Raw genomic sequence first — 24,411 nt, forward strand, 5'->3', positions numbered from 1 at the left:
AAGCTAAACAAAAACATGGAACATGTTCTTAGATTATAATCTTTCAATTTCAAGATCAAAACTTAAGTAGATCACCCAAAACATCGTTGAGAAACAATATAATTGAAGGTATAGATTTGATAAAGAAGAGATGATGCCAAATGGATCACGTCAATCGGGTATTTGTCTGAGATATTGTTTATGTGGATTTGCTATTGCATTGATATTGTCAATATTTGGACCTGCTTTATATTGGAAGGTGAAGAAGGGTACAAAGTTGGGATATCATACTTCTACTTCTTGTCCACCTTGCATTTGTGATTGTCCACCTCCTTTATCTATCCTTAAGATTGCTCCTGGTAAGCTCTTTTATACGTTTAAAGTCTTTCTCATCTTTAATACTTTCCCTACATTGTTATTTATAGTGAAATTGTTTCTAATGTGTGGAGAACATCTTTCTTTTTATCTCTTACACAGGCTTGGCCAACCTTTCAACTGAAGGTAAGAACCTATTATGTATTTATACTAGGGATGGCAATCCAATCCGAATCCGACCCTAGTCCGCTCCGATTCGAAGGAAAAAATCCGACTTGACTCCGACAAAAAAGTAACCCGACTCCGACTCCGTTTAAAAAATCCGACTTCGAGTCGGAGGAGGGTCGGAGTCGGATCTCATAAAATAATCCGACATCCGAATCCGACTCCGACTTTGAGTCAATCAATCCTTTTTTCTTATTTATGTAATGTATTATTTATGTATAATCTGACTTCGACTTACAGCCAGTTGTATTATATAGGATTTTCCCACAGAAAAAATGATTAAAAAATTGGAAGAAAAATAAGTCGGATCAGGTTATGAGTCGGATGTTCGGATTTTAAGTCGGATATCCGGATTTTAAGTCGGGCCGGATCTCGGAGTCGGATGTTCGGATTTTAGGTCGGGTCGGATTCGGATTTTCAAAGTCGGATCTCGGAGTCGGAGTCGGACTCAGATTTAAAATCCGACTTTCTGTAGGGTCGGAGTCGGATTATGCATAATCCGGTCCAAGTCCGACCCGTTGCCATTCCTAATTTATACTTTCATAGTTCATAGTATATATATTCCTTGTATCTTTGTTCGTATTTAAACTAATTTATCACATGATGTCATTTGGATGATACTCATTGTCTATTGCGTTTATTAATAATTGGTAATGGTAAGAAGAATCCCTATGGGCTGCCCTCACATAGAAACCCCACTCAGATGCCCATTTTGTAATTAGCGAGTAGTTAATACCATTGTCTATTCTAAAATGACATAACACAGTTCTAAATTGATATGAAACATATCAATACTGACATGAAAGAGTTCTATAAATATCATGAAATAGATTTAAAAAATGACATAAAACCGTTACAAAATGACATGAAACATGTCAATAATGACATAAAACAGTTATATTAGTTCGCACATATAAGATTTCATTACATGATAAGTTATGGGTAACATATTACACACTTACACCCCAATACACACTCATTTATTGTTATGAATGATGCATGTGGTCACATTTTATCTTGCACTTAGGCTCCGTTTGGTAGGGCGTAAAACGTTTTCCCGGAAAACTGTTTTCCTCTATTTTCAGTTTTACATTGTTTTGTTGGCAAAAGAGTGTAAAACCATTTTCCCTTGGGGTAAAATTACTCTCCCAATGATGGAAAACCATTTTCCTTTCAAAATGAAGGGAAAACTATTTTCCTTCTCTCTCTTGTACATTCCTCTCACTATCTCCTTACTTTCCCTTTCATTTTCCTTTCATTTCATTATTTTTTTTACATCGAACCAAACAACGGAAAACTAATTTTGGAATTGTGTTTTCCATTGTAAATTGTTTTCCATGAAAATCATTTTACACTGAAAATATTTTACGCCCTACCAAACGGAGCCTTAGAATCGTTGCAATTTTTCTTATAAATTCACTCTGTATAGATTGTGGTAAAAGCGATCCCGACCTACAAAACGAAATGGAAAAACAATACGCAGAGTTATTAATGGAGGAGTTGAAGTTACAAGAGGTAGTTGCACAAGAACATATTCGTCACATGAATGCAACATATAGAGAGGCACGTAGAGTAGCTTCTCAGTATCAACGTGAAGCTGAAAAATGCACTATTGCCATCGAAACATGCGAAGAGGCTAGAGAACATGCAGAGGCACTTATACGAAGAGAGATGAAGCTTGCTTTCCTGTGGGAGCAACGAGCTCATAAAATGGGATGGGAAGGAGAATAAATCAATAATTCAACCTTTCATTATGTATTTGTTATCATATCAAACTAATTCATCTATACTTCATAAGGAGATGATTTATATGATAGTATGATACAACAATAATGGAGTTTTCCATGCAAACAAATTTATTTGGACTTTTGAGTTCTTGCAGTCATTTGTCATTATTCAATAGATTGACATAAAGTTAATTAGTTAGTAGTATGTAATTAGTGGTCATAATAATAACATGTTTTGAACTCAAATGTAAATACTAAACCATTGTATTAATAATCAATGAAAAAGCATATATTGATGACATAACTTGATGGATTTTACGATTTCAATTCTAAAAACGTACTCTAATCCCTAATTATATTTATATGTGAAACGTCGAAGCACTCACACCCTTTTATAAAAATTATGCTCCATAGTACTAGATAAAATGTTTTTTTTGGGTAAAATGTAAAAATTATATTGCCAAGCTCAATCAAGCATCAACACAAAAATACAACAGACACAAACTTAACACCAAACTATAGACCCAACAACACAACAACCCACCTAAAACCCAGCACAAACACCAGACCTAAATCGACTCACAAAAGCTATGGAACCAATCCTGATCAGTAACAAGCCATTGATGCTTAACCTCCTTTTTAACCCTACTACAGATATCATACTTAATACATTTAATAACATGTTCAGGCCTATATACAACATTATCCCACAAAACATGGTATGCAGTAGTAGCAAGGGCTGCATAAAACACTTTCTGTCTCTTTTTACTTCTGCATAAAATGGTTTTCATTAAGTAGAGATAGTCCAAAGTATGATGCAACCAAGTCCTAGATTCGTTCAAGACCTTCATCCAATGAAACATCTCACAAAAACTAGACTAGATTGGCTCTTATACTGACTATGCTTGAAATGAGAGATAATTACTCTTAAATATCAAGTTGTCAATTTGATATATATAGATTTGAAAATAAAGAAAATAATTCAAAGTCGGGATATATATCTAAAATGATCTTAATTTTACCATCGAATAAGGACACAAATTGGTTACCAACAGGTCATAAGTAATTGGTTTCACGTATAAAGTCTATCATGATTGTTTCGTAGTATAATCATCTTTAGATCGAAAAAGATTATTTGTTTAACATATAATTTAATCAATTCTCTTAGTGAATTGGAAGCTAATATTCCTCCTTAAGCTATAGATAGATGAATCATTAGTCATCACCATAACAATCAAGTAATTTGTTTTATTTGAGAGATTGTGAGTTGAGATCATAGAAGAAAAAGAGGTTGGCCCATAGCTTAAAACAGTTAGTAGTGAAAAAATATTAGGAGTTGCTTAAAACGCACTAGTCGTAAACAAGTGGGGGGAAATGAAGGATAAAGCATTAGTCAAAACTCATAACTTATTTTGGTACCCGATTCTATTGAGTATTGAGCGACGATCTGATATCTGATATCGCTATTCTGTCGTGAATTGATCTGCCGGCTGACTGAGTTGGAAGCTTCCAGATTGTTCTGCCACCATGGATGTTCCCAGCTCTTGGGACGCTCTCCGAAAACAGGTTAGCTTCTTAATGTCGGTAATTAGGTATTTCTGAGTGTTAATTGCTGCTGATAATTGTGGATATTACATTTTCAACTTGTTTTTCTTTTTCAATTTTGTGATTTTGAGATTTAACCATTTTAGGGTTGTTCCGAACTCCCAATTTACATAAATAGGTAGATTGGTTGATCAATTCCTTCATATCAATCTTATTATGAGCTTGAGGTTGGTTCAGAAGTCAGAACCACCTGTGTGATGCAGGCTGAGACCTACCTGTGTTTCGGGGTTTTATACTACGGCGTGAAAAGACTCCTATTGATGCAGATCGGTGATCATCATGTATAGTCTATGACTATCATGTGTGCCATCACTTTGATCATCATCATATTGTATCAGCTAGGAAGTTACGTCATCTAAGTCATAAGGCATACAACTTAGAACCATTAACTTGTCCATCTCTTGTCGAATCTCAGCACTGTCGGACGTACCTTAATGTTTAATCATTTATAATAAATATTGCACTATCAACAACTAATGCGGCACAAGGTGAACAAAAACCATGAAGCATAACTGATTTGCTTATTTCGTAATTCTTAAGATTTGGAATGTTAAATGCTTAATCACTTTTGCGATTTTCACAAATTTAGGCTAGAAAACTTGAAGCACAACTGGATGAGCAGATGAATTCTTACCGCAAACTGGTTGCTACTAAAGTTGACGGTATAGATAACAATCTTGAGTCTGGAATAGAGCAACTACTAAAGCAGCTTGATCAAGTGAACAACCAGATGCGAGCATGGGTGTCATCTGGAGGCTCAGAGATGGTATCTCACACCTTAACCCGCCACCAGGAGATCCTTCAAGATTTAACTCAGGTAGGCTGGATGCTCACATCACCTCTTTTCAGAGTCTAACATCTTCATAGCAGAATTGCTAATTCTAGTTACTCTGTTGTATATGCATGGTCTTCCTTGTGCTGTTTCAAATTTTCTTTTCTTTTTTTATTCGTTGTTTTTTAATGATTTAACATTAGAAATTTCCTCCCCTCCGGAAGAGGTAGTCGGCGATAAAAGTAAAAGATTAGGGGCTGTATTTTAAATTCTAGAGATATTTGTATGGAGTTTGGGTAATTGTAGATTTGTATTTTGAGCTGGTTACCAGAGTAAGCAATTGATTCTGTATTGGCTGTTTTACTTGCTTCATCACTTCTTAAGACACTATTGTACTTACAAAAGCTTGACTATTGTGCTTATTATCCTGTTTGAGGTGCATATTGATCGAATGATTGTATCTTGCACAACAATCGTGGGTTCAATGTACACCTAGTTACAGTTGTGAGTTCGTACGCCCTCGAGGAAGTGATTCATTTGTGAAAGTGTGAGATAGAAAAGGAAATTTGGATTCATCCGAAACTTACATAGTTTACCCTTTGAAGTTTCCAAGTGATGGCATTCATGGAAAAATACTCTTCAGTGGAAACCATGTTTGTCTCCATGGATGATAGGTACTTGAATTTTATATGCTTGATTGCTTGTTGTAACTTGCATATCATATTTCATAATTTCCTATGATTACATGTGTATTGTCAATGATTTCGCACTATTTACAAACAAGTAGGAAAAACTTCTTCTGTTTACTGTTAGTTGTGAGTTCTGTACTGTCAGTCTGTCACTACTGGTAAGTTTTGTTTTATTTTAGACTTTTCGTACATTCTTGACAAACTGTTGCACTATTTGCAGTAGCTTGAATGCTTGATGCTTTTAAGGTTCATTGTTGCTTTTTGAGATCTGGCTTGATGTTTGACATGACTGAAGTGCAGGAGTTTTATCGGCTCCGGTCTAGCCTTAGAGCTAAGCAAGAACATGCATCACTGCTACAAGACTTCAGAGAATTCGATCGAAGCAGGGTAGACATAGAAGAAGGAGAAGACACAGAGGAGCGAGCTCTGCTGAAGGAGAATGCATCTATCAGTAGGGGCACACTGCAGGTATTAGACAAATATCGTTTTTTTTTATTTGTTGTTCTTTTTTTATAAAGTGATGGGATTTCATTCACCATCATTACTTAAATCTGCATTTCCACTTATGAGGTGGTGATGTGGATATATCTTCAGCTATCCTTTCTTGTCATATGTCCTACATCAGAAGGCATACTTTTACGCCAGTCAATGTGCAAATAGCTTCATAACCTCTATAGATATATAACACTATAAGAAGTTTATGATCTTTTATTGTTGTCTTTGAAACTGCTGTTATAGAAGGAATCTTTCGTATCACTCAGGAAAGCGCTATAGTTACTCTCTCTGGGTCGCACAAAATAATTAGGTTGATTTAGAGTGCCGATAGTAGACCTTTTGCAGAATGTGGGGATATATCGTTTGATTAATTAGTTTCTTCAGATGGTTTATGGTAAAATGCCTGTAAGCTGGAGGTTGCTTTGGATATGTTGCATGAATCCCATGAGCCTCTTATCCATTCTCATTCGATCACGGCGTGGGAGCAAGTCAAATCAGAAAAATTGACATTAGGTTTAGGGATAATCATGTTCGAACAAATGACACGTCAAGGTGACACTCTATCAGCAAAATTCTATCGATTAAGGAAAATCAGTGAAAGAGAACACACCTTTAATGAGACTGAATGCATAAATCTTGTAGGATAAACTAGATCTATGCTATTATTATAGTAGTTCATGAAATAGATTTTCTTCTATAGGTCTCTTAAGCTTCAGAAGGATTGAAGGGGTTAAAGATAAGCTTTAAAAGCTTGAGTTCTACCCATTTTCACTCTTGACACAATACGCAATCTCGATGAAAGCTATTCCCTCCATCCTAAATTAGTTTCAGCACTTTATTTTTCCCTTTGGTTTGTATAATAGTTCAAAACACATCCTTTTATGCATGGTCCCATCATTATATATATTATTTTAAATTTTCATCTCTACTTTTGGACTCACTATCTAAACTTACATCCACTTGAGCAATAAATAAACCATATAAATACCCCATTGTCTCCTATTAGGCCATCATATCTACTTTTCTACTAAAATAACATCTTATTTACCTGAGAACAATTTATTTTATATCTCTTAGACCTTTGTGCTCTTATAAGTGTTTAAATCAATATAGGAGAGGAGTACTACGTAAGTTGTTTTAAAATCAATGATATTTTTTATTCGACTACACAATAATATAATAAGAAAAGCTTTATTGAATCAATAAGAAATGGATCATTGATTGCATAGGCTTGTTAATATTGAGAGTGCGTGAAATCTGATGAAGATCCCTCTTTCTTGATGTCTTCCTGATCTTTCGAACAATCACTCACGATCATTAGAGGATTTAACATATTTAGAAATAGAATAAGAATTAGGAAAAATTGACATGAATAATCCCAACTTTCACCAGTCTTCTCAAAATAATCTTAACTTTGGATTATTCCAGAATAAACTATTTCTTTCAAATTCGTTAAAATTTCGTGTACAGATTCTTGAATACCTAATATGGTCGAGTATTCGTGTGGTATTTTCTCAGATTTTGCACGTGTGATATCGCAATGCCTATTGTATCACCTTGACCTTTCATAAGTGGATATCCTTCTTCTGACACAGCAAGGCAATTTCAATTAATATTGAAATAAAGTACTAGAGAATTTCTTTTTTTTATTTATATAGAAAATTTTTAAAATACAAATAATATACAGGTTCTCTCTATGATTGTATTGGCTTCAGACTCGAAACTGACGATTGGGGAAAGGGGGAATCTGACAAGTTCGTTTCTATCTAATAATTCGTGAAAAATTCTCTGGGGATCTTCTCAAAATAAACCAAACTATCACTTTTCTTGCCTATACTAATCTGTTTTAGGTCTAAGATGTATAGAAAATTAATAGTTCGGATTATTTTGATAAGGTATCCGCTAAACTTGGGATTATTCTAAAATAATTGAAAGTTGGGATTATTTTGAGAATACTGGTGACAGTTTGGATTATTCATATCAATTTTTCCTTGGAATAATAGTAAGAAGAGGTTGAAGGAAATTGAGATTGGAGGGAAGTTAAGGAAATTGAAAATCACCAATTACAACCTAGCCAAGATTCTAGAGGTTGAAGATCTCCCTATAGATATCTCTCTCTTCACATTTCTGAATGAATCAAACAAGGATTTTCCTCCCCTTTTGGATTATACACCACAATCTCATGTTTTGCTAATCACTTAACTCTAGCTAGCTACTTTATGATTTTCCATCCATACCTCTCTAATAGAATCTGTACCTAACCCAAGGGACACTTACAACAAATTTAAGGAATGTATACGTTACAGGGTGTAAGGTGTATTATCCATTAACCTCTCTGAGATATCATTTCTCTCCTCTTTATATGGATCTTGGTGGATGGATGGATGTAACTTAGAAGGCAACGACTTCTAAGGTCGATCTTAATGGAACGACACTAAAATCCTAGCTAAAAACTAGTTCGAACCTCAAAGAGAATTCTCAAACCTAATGTTCTAGCACAAAAGCTGAACAAATATAATATCATAAAACGTCTTGTTTAAAAATACAAACCTAGGTCTATATTTGTAGGAACTAAATTTGTTTGTACACCAACTAGGAAAAAGGAAACTAAATAACTAGCTAAATAAAAATAACCTATTATTTAACTAATGAACTAAAATAGCCCACTAATTAAATATGACACCTTTGGTTACCCAAGGTCCCATAACTAATAGATATCTTAAAATAAATAATTCCAATACGTAAAACCCACGCTTCAAGAGTCATGGTAAAACTGTGTAGTTCCCAGGAAAGCAATAAAGATAGTTATGAGAAAGCATTCTTGATTCACATCACCTCTTCTCCCTATATTTTCACAAATTAGACCCTGTGACCGTGCCTTGCTTACATCCTCTTCACTTGCCTAATTTCATGTTTTTATTCAAGACTTCTTTTGTGAAGTTGTGCATTTAATCTCCCTCCTATGCTTTCTCCTGAGCCATCACCCTTTCAATAACATCCCTTCTTACATTCTTGGGCAATTTATTGATGGCTTTGAATGTGCTGCTAATCATCTCAAGCCTCCCATACTCTTTTTTATCTGTTTATAGTTATGACTTACAAGTTACTACCAGACATGTATTGGCCTAGTAATACCCCTGTTATGCGACTATAAGTATACTTTTAGTCTTTTGCATAGTATGTGTTTTTTCCCTCCTGTAGGCATCTATTGATTGTAAGTTATAACACTCCTCATATCCATAAGCTTATATGTTGGGGTCACTTAGCCCTTAGGGAAGGGCATAGGTAAAGTTATGGGACTTTTGTTTGTTGGATTAGGATGAGTTCAGCTTTCATTGTATTTGGACTCATTGTTATCCTTCTACAACTGCTATTGTTCTTGTTTGCCATCTTGGACTTGAATTTCTTAAAACTTGCTTATTACGGACTCTGGTACAGTGTTCTTCAAATTATGGTCTATAGCCAACTGGCCAAGTGAGACAGCTTTCATTGAATAATGCAATTTGAATTATCACTCTTTCCCTGTCTACTATCTCACTTCTGTCTCAGAATAAGTGCACTTGAGATTTGAGATTCAGCAACAATCAGTCAAACAGCTCACTCCTAGAGCACCTCTTTTGACCAAGAGTTTTCTGATTGGGCCATTACTAGTGCTACCATTTACCTGAGCTTAACAGCTTAAATTTACCTGGCTTATCTGTAGGCTGTGGCCTCATGGAAGTTACTTTCTGACTGTTACTTCTTTTAGTTCCTACTACATGTATTATATTCATTACTTCCAAATGGTACGTATGTGATAAGCATGTTAACATGTAAAGTTCGTGCTTCTTAAGTATGCAAGCTTGGTTCTACTTTATGCTGAAATTTGTACCTTGCAAGAAGAGTGTAAACTCTGATCTTGAATCTTTCAACAGCAACACATTCTTATTTATTGGTGTACTTGCTTTAAAACCCGTGTAATGCACGGGCTAAAACTAATATAATCTCATCATGGTTATGAGAATTGGTATCATCTCAAGAAAACAGTAGTGTTACAAGAATTGGCCTCATGATATTCTAAAACAATAAAAGTCCTGCCCAGATCAAGCTCTTTTTATTAGATCAAAATCTATTGCATTCAAGTTCTATTAGCTCTAATATCTTCAGGTTGTTGAATGAATCAGTTGAGTTTACTTTTTTTAAGTATATAATAAATGAAGCTCTAAAGTATTATTCAAGCAATTAAGGATGCAAAAATTTCAAATTATCAAAGTGTATATTAAAAGTTGCAATCTAGTTACTCTGCATTGTCTTTGTAATATATAGTAATCGAGACATTATTTTCCTCTTTATCTTTTACTCTATGTATTTTGGGTCTTTATAAGCTTTTATTGTTAAACCTAATTTTTAATTTGTGACTTAGAAGTTGGAACCCATAGGTGGAGGGCTGTATTCTCCAGTTAATCTTCTCCTTTATATGTATTTATTGAGATTTATCGAGAAGATAGTGAAGCTAAGTTGAGAATTATACATTTCCAGGACTCCAATGGTTGTCCTAGTTGATTTCTTGCAAAGATAAGAATAGCTGAAAATAACTAGAAGGAAAAGAATTTACAATTTATAGAAAGATAATGATTAATAGGAACATTAATATGAAACATTCGGAAATGGAAAGGACAATTCCTTCAAAGCAAACAGAACAAGTTTTTATTTATCGAAATAAATGTCAATGGTGAGGTGATTGAGAAGGGAAGGTCCCAAGCATATCACTGTTCAAATTCATTGACCTTAGTTATCATTTGACTAAGACATACAGCTTAAGCTTGCTCCAGGTGGATTAAGATATTGGGTATATTGATTATCATGCTTTACTTTTTGTGGTTGAATTTCTCTATATTTTTTCCTTTGCGCTTCACGGATTCGAAGTGATTGATTATCACTTTGCTGACTTGCAGATGGATTCTGTCATCTCTCAAGCACAATCTACCCTTGGCACACTTGTACTTCAGCGTTCAACTTTTGGGGGCATCAATTCGAAGATCAGCAATGTCAGCAGCCGTCTTCCAACAGTACGTAATCTGATAATTGCTCGTTAAACAAATTTCTTGCAACTAGTCAGATATTAAAATAGATGAAAGTCGTTTCTATTTTCAGTGATAAAATTTGTTACTAGCATCAGAAGCTTAATTGAGGCTAGTAAATGGTGTTAATCCTATGTTTCAAGCTGCATAATGTTGCTAGATGTTGATTCATAGGAGTCTGCTTAGCTATCAGACACAAAATGGATCAGTAGAGATGAGCAATAGGAAACCCAGTGAAAATGGTTCTCATGTTGTGGGTCCTTTAGGGACCCTATGTAAGCCGACTAACAGCGCCATTTATTGCATCTTGTGATCTGGTTATAATGTATGTGATAATACTGCAGGTGAATCAAATTCTTGCATCCATAAAGAGGAAAAAGTCGATGGACACTATCATACTTTCGCTGGTCGCATCTGTATGCACATTCTTAATTTTCATATATTGGCTTACCAAGTAGAGCAAGTTGATTGAATATTCTTTGTGGAGATCTGGGATTTCTTCTTCTTTATCATCGAAAGCCTTCCATTTGCAATTCCTCACTTGAGAATCTGCAATTTGCGGGGACAAGATCAAGCCAAAACGCATGCCATGCCATTAGAACTAGGGACGAAGTTGATGGGATCAATTAGAGCATTTGTCGGGGGCGATTCTACTGGTCTTCTTTTATAGAAAAAAAATGTAAAGTCGGTATAGAAAGTTGTGTATGAACTTCATGTTGGTATAGGTTGTACTTATCGCAATACTTATCACCGCATACATCGAATTCCACCTTGCACGTCGGAAAGCCGTTCCTTTTTATTTTTTTGCTACATTGAAAGGTCAATTTTTCATGTACTCAATATGTGGTGTAATATCTGAGGAGAGAGATTAGTTATGCATATGTTTGAGGACGAGTTATCTTATAGTAATGAGACTGAAGTATGGTGTATATTCTGTTGGAACCAGGCAACCAGCTAAGCTATCATGCTTAGAATTGTATGAACCTCGGAAATTAGAATATAAGACGAGGATATAAATTCATTGTCTTATAGTAATGGACTTTCCCTTGAGCGGATAGCGGGAATCGAACCCGCGTCTTCTCCTTAGCAAAGAGAAATTTTGACCATTTGATTATATCCGCATTTTTCCTTCTTGAGAAGGAATGTCTTTGCATACATAAAAGGCTCTGGTTACTAGGTCATACCCCAATACTAGCCAATCTTGCTCTGGTCTGTAACCTGTTCAACATAGCTAGCCACCCAACGAAACCGTGTTTAGGGACATTATGATAGTCCCACAAATCTTACACTAATCATGCTTAATTCCAGGATCCTGCAACTTCCTATAAAACTCTGCAGTATTATAGAGAGCCATTCAATGCCACAAGTTCTTATAATCACCTGTTTAGATTTACATATGTGCTTAACACCCCAATTAGCATTGGGGTGGATTGACACCCAAAATATAACATACAAAAGAAGATTCCAAAATTGAATTTCAATATGAATGTCATACCATTCAATTGCATAATTTCAATGGGTTCATTCACATGATTATTGTCAATGAATTATTCATCAGATATTCGACCGTCATTATGATTATTAGTTCTCACATTTCCTTCAATTGCCTTTGCACATGAAACCCTCTTATTCAACCCAAAATCCAATTGATTATTATGCACAAAATTAGATGATTTTGCACCACTGTTTAGTATATTCAACTGTTCTGAAAACAATTATTTTTCAGTAGATTATTGTTTCAAAGCAATCAATGAAGATCGTGGAGATAAATCTCACCTTCTTCCTCACTGAATTCAGAACTCTGAACCTCAACATTCCCACTCCAAGAACTTCATCCATGCGACGCGCCTTTTTTGCATTTGAAGATGATGGACCAATTGATTTCGCCTTCTCCTTACTCATAAAAGAGAGAATTTTCAAAAGCGGTTTGGAGGAGTTGATCTTAATTAATGAAATGAAATTTCTCATTAAAAAAAAAAGTAAAATTAAGTCTAATTCCACAAAATAAGTTAGTTTCGATAAAATATTACACGTTGAAATTTAAGAAATATGGAAAATTACATCAGCAAATTATTAAATATAATTGAGAAACTCACACCATCCCCATCCCCTTCAATAACTTTTTGAATCCATACAAAGACAATAATACTTCATTTATTATAAAAAACATTCACAGAAAATACAATATGATTGTTTTCTAAACCTACGTCCACTTTGGTCACAAAGTCTTCATTTCGTGATTAAGTCCCTTCAAAAGAACATAATAATACTGTCATATGTTTCAATCAAAATAAAATTTAGACCCTTTCTTCCTCTATCTCTCCATCTTTCTTTATCAGTCTGAAACAATTTAAGTTTCACTTTTGTAAAATTGAAACTTTTCTCAAATTACTTATACTTCAGGGGAATTTACTACTGCAAATATACTATTACAAGAACTTGGTGATATATAAACCATACACTCAAAACACCAAACAGATAAAAAATGGAGGCACCAAAAAATGAAGAAAAACCTCCATTTTTTATACCTTCAAAGAGCAGCAACATGATTAAACCATCAAACTCCATAGACGCTCAAAAGAGAGATGTCCTATTTTCCACAAAATTAGCAGTATATCAAGAACAGAGAAATAACAAGCTATCAGATCTTAGTTTGGATCTTAGCTTATGCAGCAATGATTTTGATGAAGAAACATATAATTCACGAGTACTACAAGATAATTTTATCGAAGATAATGATGGATACACCATTCAAAATTCCGATAAAACTCTTGAGTTTCAGTTAGATACAAACAAAGAAGGTGAAGAACCAAGAGTTTTCTCATGTAACTATTGTCAGAGGAAATTTTATAGCTCTCAAGCTCTTGGAGGCCATCAAAACGCTCATAAAAGAGAAAGAACACTAGCGAAACACAGCCTAAAGATGGCTTCATCTTCATCAACTAGTATCAATACCCGTATCAGTAGTACAACATTTGGATTTGGTAATCATTTTTATAAGAATAGATCGTTATTAGCTTCATCTCCATACACTAATAACAATAGTATCAATATTTCTGGCTTGCCTCTTTATGGCTTATATCATAAACATAGTCATAGTAAGCCTCTAGGACTACAAGCTCACTCTTTGATACATAAACCATCTTATTATGGAGCGTCAAGGCCAATGGTTCCTGCTATCATTATAGATCAGCAACCTGCTATCGGATGCCTCGAATTCGCAACCAATTCAGCTACATCATCGTCATCTTCAATCGTTGCGGAGGTTGCAAGGTTTGATAATACTATTCTTCAAAGAAACAATGGTGTCAATGTTCTTAACAATAGTAGTCATAAACAAGATCATGATCAATTTCATAAGCTTGACTTATCTCTCAAGCTTTGATGCTTAAGTCTTAGCTAGAAATAATCTTTCTTTTCGTTTGCTGTTCTAATCAACTTTTGTTTGGTTAGAAATTCTTTCATACGTTTTATAGTACTTTTTTTGAAAAATATATATACTTATTATAGGTAAATATTTAAGCTCATTTATTACCCCTTAATATATGTCAATATTGATTAATTCCTGCTTCATTTTTGTTTGAATTCAACCAAACTTTATAGGTTGAGTTCAATATTGATTTCCGGAATCATTTTAGGTACAAATGTTTCCTAGTCGAGTTGAAATAATCGAAGTATTGATTACTGTACACACAAGCTAAGAAGAAATCACTAGATCATGAAAAAAAAAGGAGAATTCTACTATATAGGCTTACGTTGATTTCCATTTTCCAATATGCTTTTTGAGAATCATACTAGTGAGTGTTCTGGGTGATGCCCCGGGTTATTACTTTTCGTAACTTTTTGTCAGGTGTGGAAAAATTGACGTGATGACATGATAAGTAATTCCATGATTTTTGAAAAATAAACCCTTAAATGTTTGGGGATGAAAGCAATAGCTTAATTCTTTCGACAAGGAATTGGAATAAGAGTTTATGTTTATAATAGCCTCTTGTTATTATCATAAGAAGGTAAGATATAATTATAAGGCCTTATGATATTTTATTTTGAAAATACTAAATAATGGTATTATGGTGGATTAATGGTTAAGTTTTAACTTTTCGCTTCAAAAGGTCACGTGTTTGATATCTTGTACAACATTATTTTTTTTAATTGAGGATTTTACTTGAAAATAACGCATTTGTATTAGTCTTAGAGGAGAGTGTCACGTGCCACACAAACTTTCTTCTGAATACCTTTTAATATATTAGTCTAGATTGTAATCCAGTTGCTACTCTATATATTACAAATATATTCGTTGTAGTAATAAGGTTCTACCTGCTAGTAGAAATTACAACGGGTCCAATCGGATTTTATTATATCAAACCTAGTTTTATCGATTTTTTTCGAATCGGGTTTAGTCTCGGAATTTATATCAACTTTATGTTGGATTATTTTGCTTCTGATCCAGTCCCAACCATTGTAGCACATGTGTCGTTCAGGGCGTAAGGGGCATGATGACTTGTCATCCTCACCTTCCTCCGACTTATCACCAGCCGCCGAATTCAGATTATAGTATCACTTACAATCACATAAATCGAAGTTTTAGAATATAACTATATATACTACATTACTTGTTTTGTAATAATACAAACATAATTGTTCTTTTATACCTATTGATTGAGGTGTTGGTAATAATTTGGTTCGGGTCGGATTTGTTTGGATTTTACTTAAAACCCACCTCCTTACAAAATTCAGAGAGGCAAACAAAGCCGCCAATTGGATATGGAGTATATGGCTAACGAAGGACACCTAATTGTCTCTCATTTTCACATTTATAATTGTACAAATTTGAAGCTACACTTCATCATTGTAAACGATATATTAGGTCTACTCCTCGTGCAGAGGATTACCTAATATTATTTTTTTCCTTACTTTTACAAAGAATAAAAGTTATAAGTAATGTCCTCATCTCATGCGGGTCCCGTATAAAACAATACCCCTTAAGTTAAAACCTCCATAAGTAAATTGATAGTTGGAATGTTTTCCAGTATCATACTCCAGAGTCCAGTGTATCACTGTATATAACTTCAATGCAAGCAAATATAATACTCCTTGTTTTTATCGTTTTATCCTAGCTAGAATACATACTGATTTTCATATAATATATGGGAATGACATAATTTCTTCATTTGAACACAGCAAAATCTAACTAGTAATTGATGTGCTACCTAAGAGATCTCCAAATAGGGGCCCCCTAATTAGTGGGTCATACATTGATTATTGATTGTTTAGAAGGTCCCTATCGACCATCTCTTCAATTCACGTCATATAGAAACTAGTTATTAGGTCCGGGCTATGTCCCCGGTAAGAAAAATTTCATTTATTAATATTGTACTTTGATATGATATCACTAAATACAACTTGGTCTAGTGGTTAAAACTTTAGTACATGAACTTGAGGTCACGGGATCAAAACCTATACTATGCAATTTGTAATTTTTTTTATTGTACATGGATTGCATGAACTAAAACTCCCTAGGGAGAGCGCCACGTGGCACCGTTCCTGATTTACGCACGCCTTTTAATATATTAGTATAGATTAGTTTGTAGGTTTGGATTTTGCCTCCAATACTAGTTATCATTATTAATAATATACTTTATAATGATATTACTAAATATTATTTGGTGTAGTTATTAAAACTTTAGAATATAAATTTGAAGATCATGGGATCAAATTCTATTCAATACATTTACTAATTTTTTAATTATATAATAGATCATGAATAGTAAAATAACTTAAGAAAAAGCGCTATGTGGGACGGATCCTTAATTAAGAATATCTGTTAACATATTAGTACTAGTCTTTTATGCACGCGATGCGTGCTTCGATTGTTTGGGTCTATTCTTAATAAATTTCATCAAAATATAGTTATAGATTTGTGACTTATAATTATTATAAATTATATATTTCGTTCAACAGACTACTAGTGTAAATTAAATTATGTATTTTTTCCAATTCCGACAATAGGTGGGTAGCTTTAACATGGTACTAAATGGTAAACCGAATAACAAGATTCATCTATTTCGTTCCTTCGTCGTCCCCATATTTGCTCGGGCGAGCCTGCTTCGGCTTCTTTTTCGTTCCTTCGTCGTCCCCATATTTGCTCGATCGAGTTTTCCATCGTCGTCCATTCGTTTTCGTCGGCAAAAACAGTTGGTCAAGGTGTTCTCGTCGCCAGCAAGGGCTATCGTTCCCCTCCCTAGTCACCGACGCACCGGCAAGTCAGTAGGTCTGTTCCTTTTTTCGGGTGTTTCTTCTCTTCACTCCCCTCGCCAGTCTTTGGTATTCCTTCCTTATTCCCCACCACTAGTAGCATCGCACCACCGCTCCGTTGTCGGTTAGTCCCCCCCGTCCCCTAGTGTTTGAGGTCGTCGACGAGTTAGTCACCTAGTTTCGTCTTGGGCTTCCCTTCCCCGGTTTCATGATCTGTTTGTTGGTTTGGGCGTCCCTTTTCCCCTTCCCCCACGTGGTCTTTGTTTCCTTCCCCCAAGATCCGTCGATCACGTTGTAGGGAATCCCCCTCCCCCTCCCCCCTTTTAGTGTTGTGTCGGGTAGTTTGCTTGGGCTTCCCCTTCCCACCTCCCCAGTTAGTGTTGTGTCCCGCTTTCGATTTCCAGTGGTTGTGCGCATTCCGTTGTTAGTTCTTGGTTGTATTAGTATGGTCTTGTTTGTTATCTTAACCTGCTCTATATTTTTGTTAACTACTGGAGGTTGTATTTGTCTTCAAGATGTTGGATCTGGATTGTGTGATTAATTAGGGTTTGCATGGCAAAAGATTTCATGGATGGGGTATGTTTTATCCGATTTTGAAAATTGGATGGTTCTTCGAGATCTAACAATAGTTAGATTTTAATACCGGTTGGTAATGATTTTCACAATCATTGCCTTGACAAAACGATATATGAAGACGGCTCTCCAATTTGTCGATTGGGTTTATAGCGCGTCAACTCTTTTGAGGTTCTCATCAAAGGAGCAAGAATTCTAAAATACCCTTCCAAAAGGGTATCGAGTCACCCAGGAAACCTAGTCGTATAATCCCACGTGACATAATGACAGAAGGTCACTAGGATTCGTCCTATTGCGAATTCCTAATCTCGTTGTTACTTTGCTTCCCTGCTTGTGAAATTAGCCATCTCCTCCCATTCCTTTCGCTAGGGTTCTGGCGATCGTCATCCACCAGAAGAAGTGTTTTACTACGATTCTCTATCAACTCAGACCTCCGGATTGAGCAGTTTTATCATAGCTTAAGTTATTTCTGTTTTTGTAATTGTTTTGTAAGAGCGAGTAACGCTCACTTTTGTTTTCTTTGTGTTTGCTTGGTTATATTAGCGTTAGACTGTACTTACGTTTTTTAAAATAATGCACAATTTCTCCGTTGTCAAAAAAAATGTGCAAGTTATTATCCTACCATCAAGCTTCCACTTCTAATTGTGACAAAATGTCCATTACCAACTTAAACAATTATATGACAGATTCTTATCAAATAACTCACGACATCCCCAATCGCAACAACTAATTTTGATAGAGCACACATGTTTATATTACGCCGTGGGAAGCTTGTCCACTATCTTAATAGATAAAATTTCAAGTTGTATTTAAAACTTGGAGTCTATTGCTCCTTGAGAATTCCCTCAAAAACTATTACTAAACTTTCTTTCCAGTAATCTCTTTGTTCCTCCTATTATTGTCGAAACAATAACTAAGACAGGGAGGACAGAGAGAGTGTAAAACAGTAAAAATAGGTCATTTGTTGTTTGTTAAATAAGATAGCAGATGTGTATGTGCGTTATCGTGGAATGAAGTAGGGCCAACAAATGAGACATTATAGAATGAAAAAGAAAAAAAAATGTATAACAAATTAGGAATAAAGAAAGAGAAAACGGAAATTAGGAAGATATTTGAGTTACAGGAGTGAGTAGTGTGTAGGGCTCAAGTGTCCATCTACAACTCTATATTAGTATGATATTGTCCGTTTTGGGTCTAGTCCGTACGGATTTATTTTTGAGTTCCTTCTCAAAAGGCCTCATACTAATATAGTTGGTAAATTCTTATAATCCAAGTAACTCCTTACATCTCCAACATGCATCTGCTCCATGCTTTTAGGTTGCACTCCTGACATATTTCTACTCGATCTACAACCACATGTGCATTAATTCAGTCACCCATCTTCGAGAACCATACAGTATACCGGCAAAGACTTGCACCCACACCCTAGAGCTACACCGCTCTACACCCTGCGTACGTACACCAGCAAGCTACACATGGGAATCCACCATTGTATGCTGAACTGTGAGCTTTGATACCATTTGTAGGACCCATGAGTCATCTACAACTCCACACTAGTATGATACCATCCGCTTTTGGCCTATCCCGCACAGATTTATTTTGGGGTTTCTTCCAAAAGGCATCATACTAATGTAGTTGGTGTACTCTTATAAATTAAGTTCCTTCTTATTCATCCGATGTGGGACTTGGGACGTATACCAATTGTTGTGATTTAGAAACAAGTGCTAACTAGTTTGTGCAATCAAAAAGAATCATGAAATTGAAACAACAATCAAGTAAAGCAAAGAGAAAGAAAACAATTAATAAAACACCAATTTACATGGGAAACTGAGTTATGGGAGAAAAACCCACAAAGATGCATTATGGAATCAATGGAGAACAATGGTGAACATATAAATCTCCCACAAACTCTCTCTATCATAAAACCCTAAGAAAGATCATATCTAAGTTTGAACAATGAGAATGTGTGCTACTCTAAAATCGAAAAACAGGGAATTTATATTACAAGGCATAAAAGCAATCTAAGAGCCACGATTTAAACTTAAATCGCAAAAGACAAGTGGAGATTTGGGTTTGCCCACCTAGCTTGAAAATCGTCCGTCGGAGACACCCCCCCCCCCCCCCCCCCCCCCCGGCCGCTTAGGCAAAAAGCTTGTCTGCCCGTGTCCGAAGTTCCCCAACTTCCTGCCCAAGGTGCCACAAATAACTGCTTGTCCGGGATTGAGGAAGCCACCCGGACTGAGCTTCCCATCCGAGCTTGACAGGATCTCACCCAGGGGAGAGCCTCCCCAACCTTCTGCCTCGAGGATCCACACTTACCGCTCGCCCGGGCCCTGCTACTGCACTTTTTTGTGTGTCTTCGTCGACCCTCTTTGGCTTCTTGCTTGAACATCTCCATAAACCGAACATAGTGTATATCTCGAGAACCTCGACAAAAGAATTTACAGAATCCATAATATATGAAGTGGCTCGTATAGGAAATGTTAATAGGATTCGTACGTGTCTCAAAGATTAAACTATACTTGATCGAAGTGAGCTGCCACTCGAAAACTTCCCAGGATTGGGCAGGTCCAGTCTGAATATTTTTTTGGGTCGATTTTGGGCAACCTAAAAATAACTTTTCAATACAAATTTTGTCTCGGTCCGATTTTGGCCCGAAAAAGCAGACTTTGGGTACACAAAAATTTATCCCGAAATTTGACCTGACCTAACTAATGGACAATTTTTTAGGCCCGGGCCCGGCCCACCATTTGTCACATCTAAATTAAACCTCCACTTGTTATGTAAAGAACTGCATAATTCAGCTTCAATAATGACCAATCATATTTATATCTATAAAGTAGTGATTGCTTATTAAAATAAACATAGAAAACAAAAATGTAGTGATTAATTTGATCTTAACAAATCTAGGTGTCATTTTACCCAAGATATCATGTAGAAGCAAAAGATTTACGTAATAATTTGGTTCTTAATTGTCTGAAGACCATATATTGATAATGTGATTTGCGATTTATAAGAACCAGGCAATCCGATCGCTTTCATAACAAGGATTTATCTACTAATCTTACATTTACTCGATTAAACAAATACCGACTGATCATACTCAAAAGTATACTCATCAAATGATTATTAAATTAATCAAACACCGCCTTCTCAAACTTTTACCTAAACTATCATATACTATAACTTTCAACTTTCAAAGATATAGTGATATACTATTTAGATTACTTCTTCGAATAAATTATAGTACGATTATATTAAAGGCTAACTTCATTATCTCAAAACCAGGCAAATTTTAAGGAAAGTTGTCGACGGATTATGATGACATGCAGAAACTGATTCCATGCTTTAGTTTCGTTCACTTTACATGTCAACTTCAACCTCACCTCTTTTTTTAAATTTGAAACTTTGACTTATTATTTCAAGAGATGGTGAAATGATAAGTGTTCTAAATACAACAGAATGTAGGCAGTTCAAATTAACCAGACTCACCAGTCACAAAGTTGGCTAAATTAACCCAAGTTAAGTTTGGTCTAGTGGTAAGGAAAGAACCTTTTAATCTCAAGATTGGGGGTTTGATTCCCACTAGGGACACTTTGGAAGAGGGTTTCGCCTTACCATCCCCCTGCTCTCAAAATGTCTGGCCGCAGTCTGCAGACCAAGGCCGGGTTAACCTTTGAGAGGTTTCAATCTAGCAGAGGCTTTCATCTTACCATAGGGTCCCTAGTGGTACCCAAAAAAAAAAAATTGACAAAATTTTTTAGTTTTTTAATAGGTGAGATGAAAATCTCTTGCATGTCGAGCGAAATTTGGAGATCTCACTTTACAGGAGACAAGAATCGAACCTCCAACCAACTAGTTCAACCTTGATTCTTATAAAAAGTTGGCACATATACATATTAAATGGACACAAGACCTACAGTTTCAAAATCGTGCCATGAAATTTGTATCAGAAACTACTTTTAACAATTAATCTTATTTATAGTTATTACTTATGTATTCAAGTCCTATATCCACTTAATATGTACATTGATGTAAAAAAAACATAATCGATAGGAAAATAGCTTAAAATTTTAGTTTACGCTAAAACAATAACATTTTTTTTAACAATATAAATATAATAACAAAGCATATTGCATGCATCTCAAGGGATAATCATATGATCAAATCTTCCTTTATAGAAACAAAGATTATTTTAATATAGGAAATTTTGCATGGCCTCTTAGTTTTGAAGATTCTATGTTGTAGAAACCACTGGCGGATCCACGATTCCGAAAAAAAAGTAGCGTAACTTTACAATACTATCGAGTCTAAAAAATCATCACTCGATTCATAATCGCAAATCATCTACTAAATTGCACTACCTAATGCATTTCAAACATCCATTCAACAGTAAAGAGAACATTCACTATATATTAATTATTCACATCATAAAATACGATTTAAAACATTCATGATTTAGCAAGCATATTATATCATTCTTCAAAAACAGAATATTTAAGAACTTATGATATAACAAAAACAATCAATATCGCAAAGATAACAATATCAATCCTCGATTCAATCTCAAAATTAAAATCATCACATAATTCATCTTCAATTACTTGTACTCATTAACTTAACAATTCACTAACATTTCATTCCCATAATTACAATAAACTAACAATCTATTCACTAACAATTCATTAACTAACAATTTACTAACATATATATCATTCACACAATGACAATAAATTAACAATTCATGAATAATTCATTCTAACATAACATTCCCACATTTGCAATAAACTAACAATTGATTCACTAACAATTCATTATAATCCATTCACTAATAATTCATTTTCACAATTACAATAAACAAACATCAACTCACTAATAATTTATTAGCTAACAATTCAGATTTAATATTCATTGACAATTGAAATTCATATATCCAATTTCCAATTAAACCATCAAAGTAAACGAAAAAACCTCATATCTAAAGCGGAATCTCTACCTCTGAAAGAAGAAAAACGATAATATCCCTTGTTGAGACGAGAAAAAGTAGCAAAGATTTAGCTAAGGAAACCATGAATAAATGAGCAACAGTAAAGAAGCGTGAAAGAGAAGAAGAGAGACGAGACAAAGAAAGGCCGAGAGAGTAGGTGGAAGAAGAGCGACGGAGAAGAGACGCGTAAATGATTAGGTAAATTTTCATTTTTCGAAAAAAATATATTTTTTCCCGAAAAAAGTGATAGCACATGCTACCTCTTTTTACTACGTGGTTCCGCCACTACTAGGAACAAAAATCTTTGATTTTCTAAAGTGACCTTGTGGTTATCCATATTCCTAAGTGCTAACCCATCTGATTATGCATATCATTATAGTCACCTCATTGATGTATTAATGGTTAACCCATTTGATTTTCTAACCTTAACAACTTAATTACTAACCTACATTCCTACTATATACCTATATCATCATATACTCCCCTCGTTGAAAAATGTAATTCAAGATGATAGAGGTAGCAACATGATTCAAAAGATCATCTATACATAGTCGTTTTCGCTCTCACTGCTGACGAGAATCAATTAAAAGCTTTTTTCTGGGTTTTGAATGTGTAGAAATTCCATTATTCATATTGTTGATGAAGATGGGAAGGAAGGAGAAGAAGTGGTTGCCTGGGGTAGATTTGGCGGGAACAGACCGCAGATGGTGTTGGTGGATGGTGTCGTGGCGGGGTCAGATGACGGCGTAGGGTGATCAGGAGGAACTGGATTGGCCTTGCAAGGGGGGGGGGGGGGGTGCATGGATGGAGACTTGTTGCTGGGATATATTTTTCAGGCTAGCAGTGAATTTCAATGCAAGATGTAAAACAGTAGTGTCCAACATTATAATGTCAAAAATAGTAGTGACGATAAAGTTGATGCGTATAATCCACTTTTTTTATACACTCCGCTTGTTCTTTCATCTGTAATCATCAATGTTATGCTTGGTCTCATCAAATATGAGGAAGTCACTTATTTCTGGAAGGTTGACAAGTTCGACGTTGTCATTTGAGGGTAGGTTACTAATTTAGTGCTTACGATTCGAAAAGCATATGAGTTAGCAAAACATTTTTATACATAGGTCACATTAAAAGATGAATTTGTTTCATCAATGTAGAATTTTTTCATCAATGTAGAATTTTCAAAATCATATGAGACCACCAAGTTGAGTTTCTCTTTTAATGAAGTAATGGTTATACTCCCTCCGTTTCCTAAAGATCTTCCCTCTTTCCGTTTAAGGGTGTTTCCAAAAGATCTTCTCTCTTTTGCTTTATTCCTTATTTGGCAAAACAAATTTCCCTATTTACCCTCTCATGTCACTATCATATGGTCCATCATTACATTATTAATTCAATTTTACTCCATTTCTCTCTCCTACTTTAACCCCTTTTTATTTGTTTATTTATTTAACCCCTTTCTCTCTCCTACTTTACTCACACCATGTCCCACGCAACTTGATTTTCCTTGGTATCTGTAGGAACAGTAAGTGAGAAGATCTTTAGGAAACGAATGGAGTACTTTAAGAATCAAGTGTGGATATATTACATTTGTTATCCAACGTTGAACACCAGTTACTGCCAAAAATAAATATATTGAAAAAAGTGTCATCTAACAAAATATACATATATTTTTAAAAAAAAAACTTATTATAAAGAGTGTGAAAAAAATATACTTTCTCTTTTTTTTTTT

General features: G+C 35.0%; 3 protein-coding genes across 3 annotated transcripts; all 3 read left to right on the forward strand.

The window, feature by feature from the left end:
- The first annotated feature begins 130 nt into the window (after nt 1-130).
- On the forward strand, nt 131-2,250 carry LOC104904893 (uncharacterized). Its single transcript, XM_010693312.3, has 3 exons — nt 131-338; nt 457-480; nt 1,949-2,250. The coding sequence occupies exons 1-3, from the start codon at nt 131-133 to the stop codon at nt 2,248-2,250; spliced, it is 534 nt and encodes a 177-aa protein (XP_010691614.2).
- A 1,317-nt stretch (nt 2,251-3,567) lies between these two features.
- Nucleotides 3,568-11,796, forward strand: LOC104904894 (Golgi SNAP receptor complex member 1-1). The gene is made up of 5 exons (XM_010693313.3): nt 3,568-3,812; nt 4,441-4,668; nt 5,613-5,780; nt 10,742-10,855; nt 11,212-11,796. Exons 1-5 carry the CDS (start codon nt 3,774-3,776, stop codon nt 11,323-11,325), a joined length of 663 nt encoding a protein of 220 aa, XP_010691615.1. The 5' UTR covers nt 3,568-3,773; the 3' UTR covers nt 11,326-11,796.
- A 1,238-nt stretch (nt 11,797-13,034) lies between these two features.
- On the forward strand, nt 13,035-14,429 carry LOC104904895 (zinc finger protein 1). Its single transcript, XM_010693314.4, has one exon. It carries the CDS (start codon nt 13,353-13,355, stop codon nt 14,250-14,252), a length of 900 nt encoding a protein of 299 aa, XP_010691616.1. The 5' UTR covers nt 13,035-13,352; the 3' UTR covers nt 14,253-14,429.
- The last annotated feature ends 9,982 nt before the right edge of the window (nt 14,430-24,411 follow it).

The sequence above is a fragment of the Beta vulgaris genome, chromosome 9, assembly GCF_026745355.1.
Source record: "Beta vulgaris subsp. vulgaris cultivar EL10 chromosome 9, EL10.2, whole genome shotgun sequence".
Lineage (NCBI taxonomy): Eukaryota > Viridiplantae > Streptophyta > Magnoliopsida > Caryophyllales > Amaranthaceae > Beta > Beta vulgaris.

What these genes read in the sequence shown, in the direction of transcription:
- LOC104904893 (XM_010693312.3), top strand. Translation starts at nt 131, where the DNA reads ATGATGCCAAATGGATCACGTCAATCGGGTATTTGTCTGAGATATTGT. An exon ending in TATCCTTAAGATTGCTCCTG is followed by an intron (nt 339 to 456) that starts GTAAGCTCTTTT and finishes TCTCTTACACAG; the next exon opens with GCTTGGCCAACCTTTCAACT. An exon ending in GGCCAACCTTTCAACTGAAG is followed by an intron (nt 481 to 1,948) that starts GTAAGAACCTAT and finishes CACTCTGTATAG; the next exon opens with ATTGTGGTAAAAGCGATCCC.
- LOC104904895 (XM_010693314.4), top strand. Translation starts at nt 13,353, where the DNA reads ATGGAGGCACCAAAAAATGAAGAAAAACCTCCATTTTTTATACCTTCA.
- LOC104904894 (XM_010693313.3), top strand. Translation starts at nt 3,774, where the DNA reads ATGGATGTTCCCAGCTCTTGGGACGCTCTCCGAAAACAG. An exon ending in TCAGTAGGGGCACACTGCAG is followed by an intron (nt 5,781 to 10,741) that starts GTATTAGACAAA and finishes GCTGACTTGCAG; the next exon opens with ATGGATTCTGTCATCTCTCA. An exon ending in TCAGCAGCCGTCTTCCAACA is followed by an intron (nt 10,856 to 11,211) that starts GTACGTAATCTG and finishes ATAATACTGCAG; the next exon opens with GTGAATCAAATTCTTGCATC.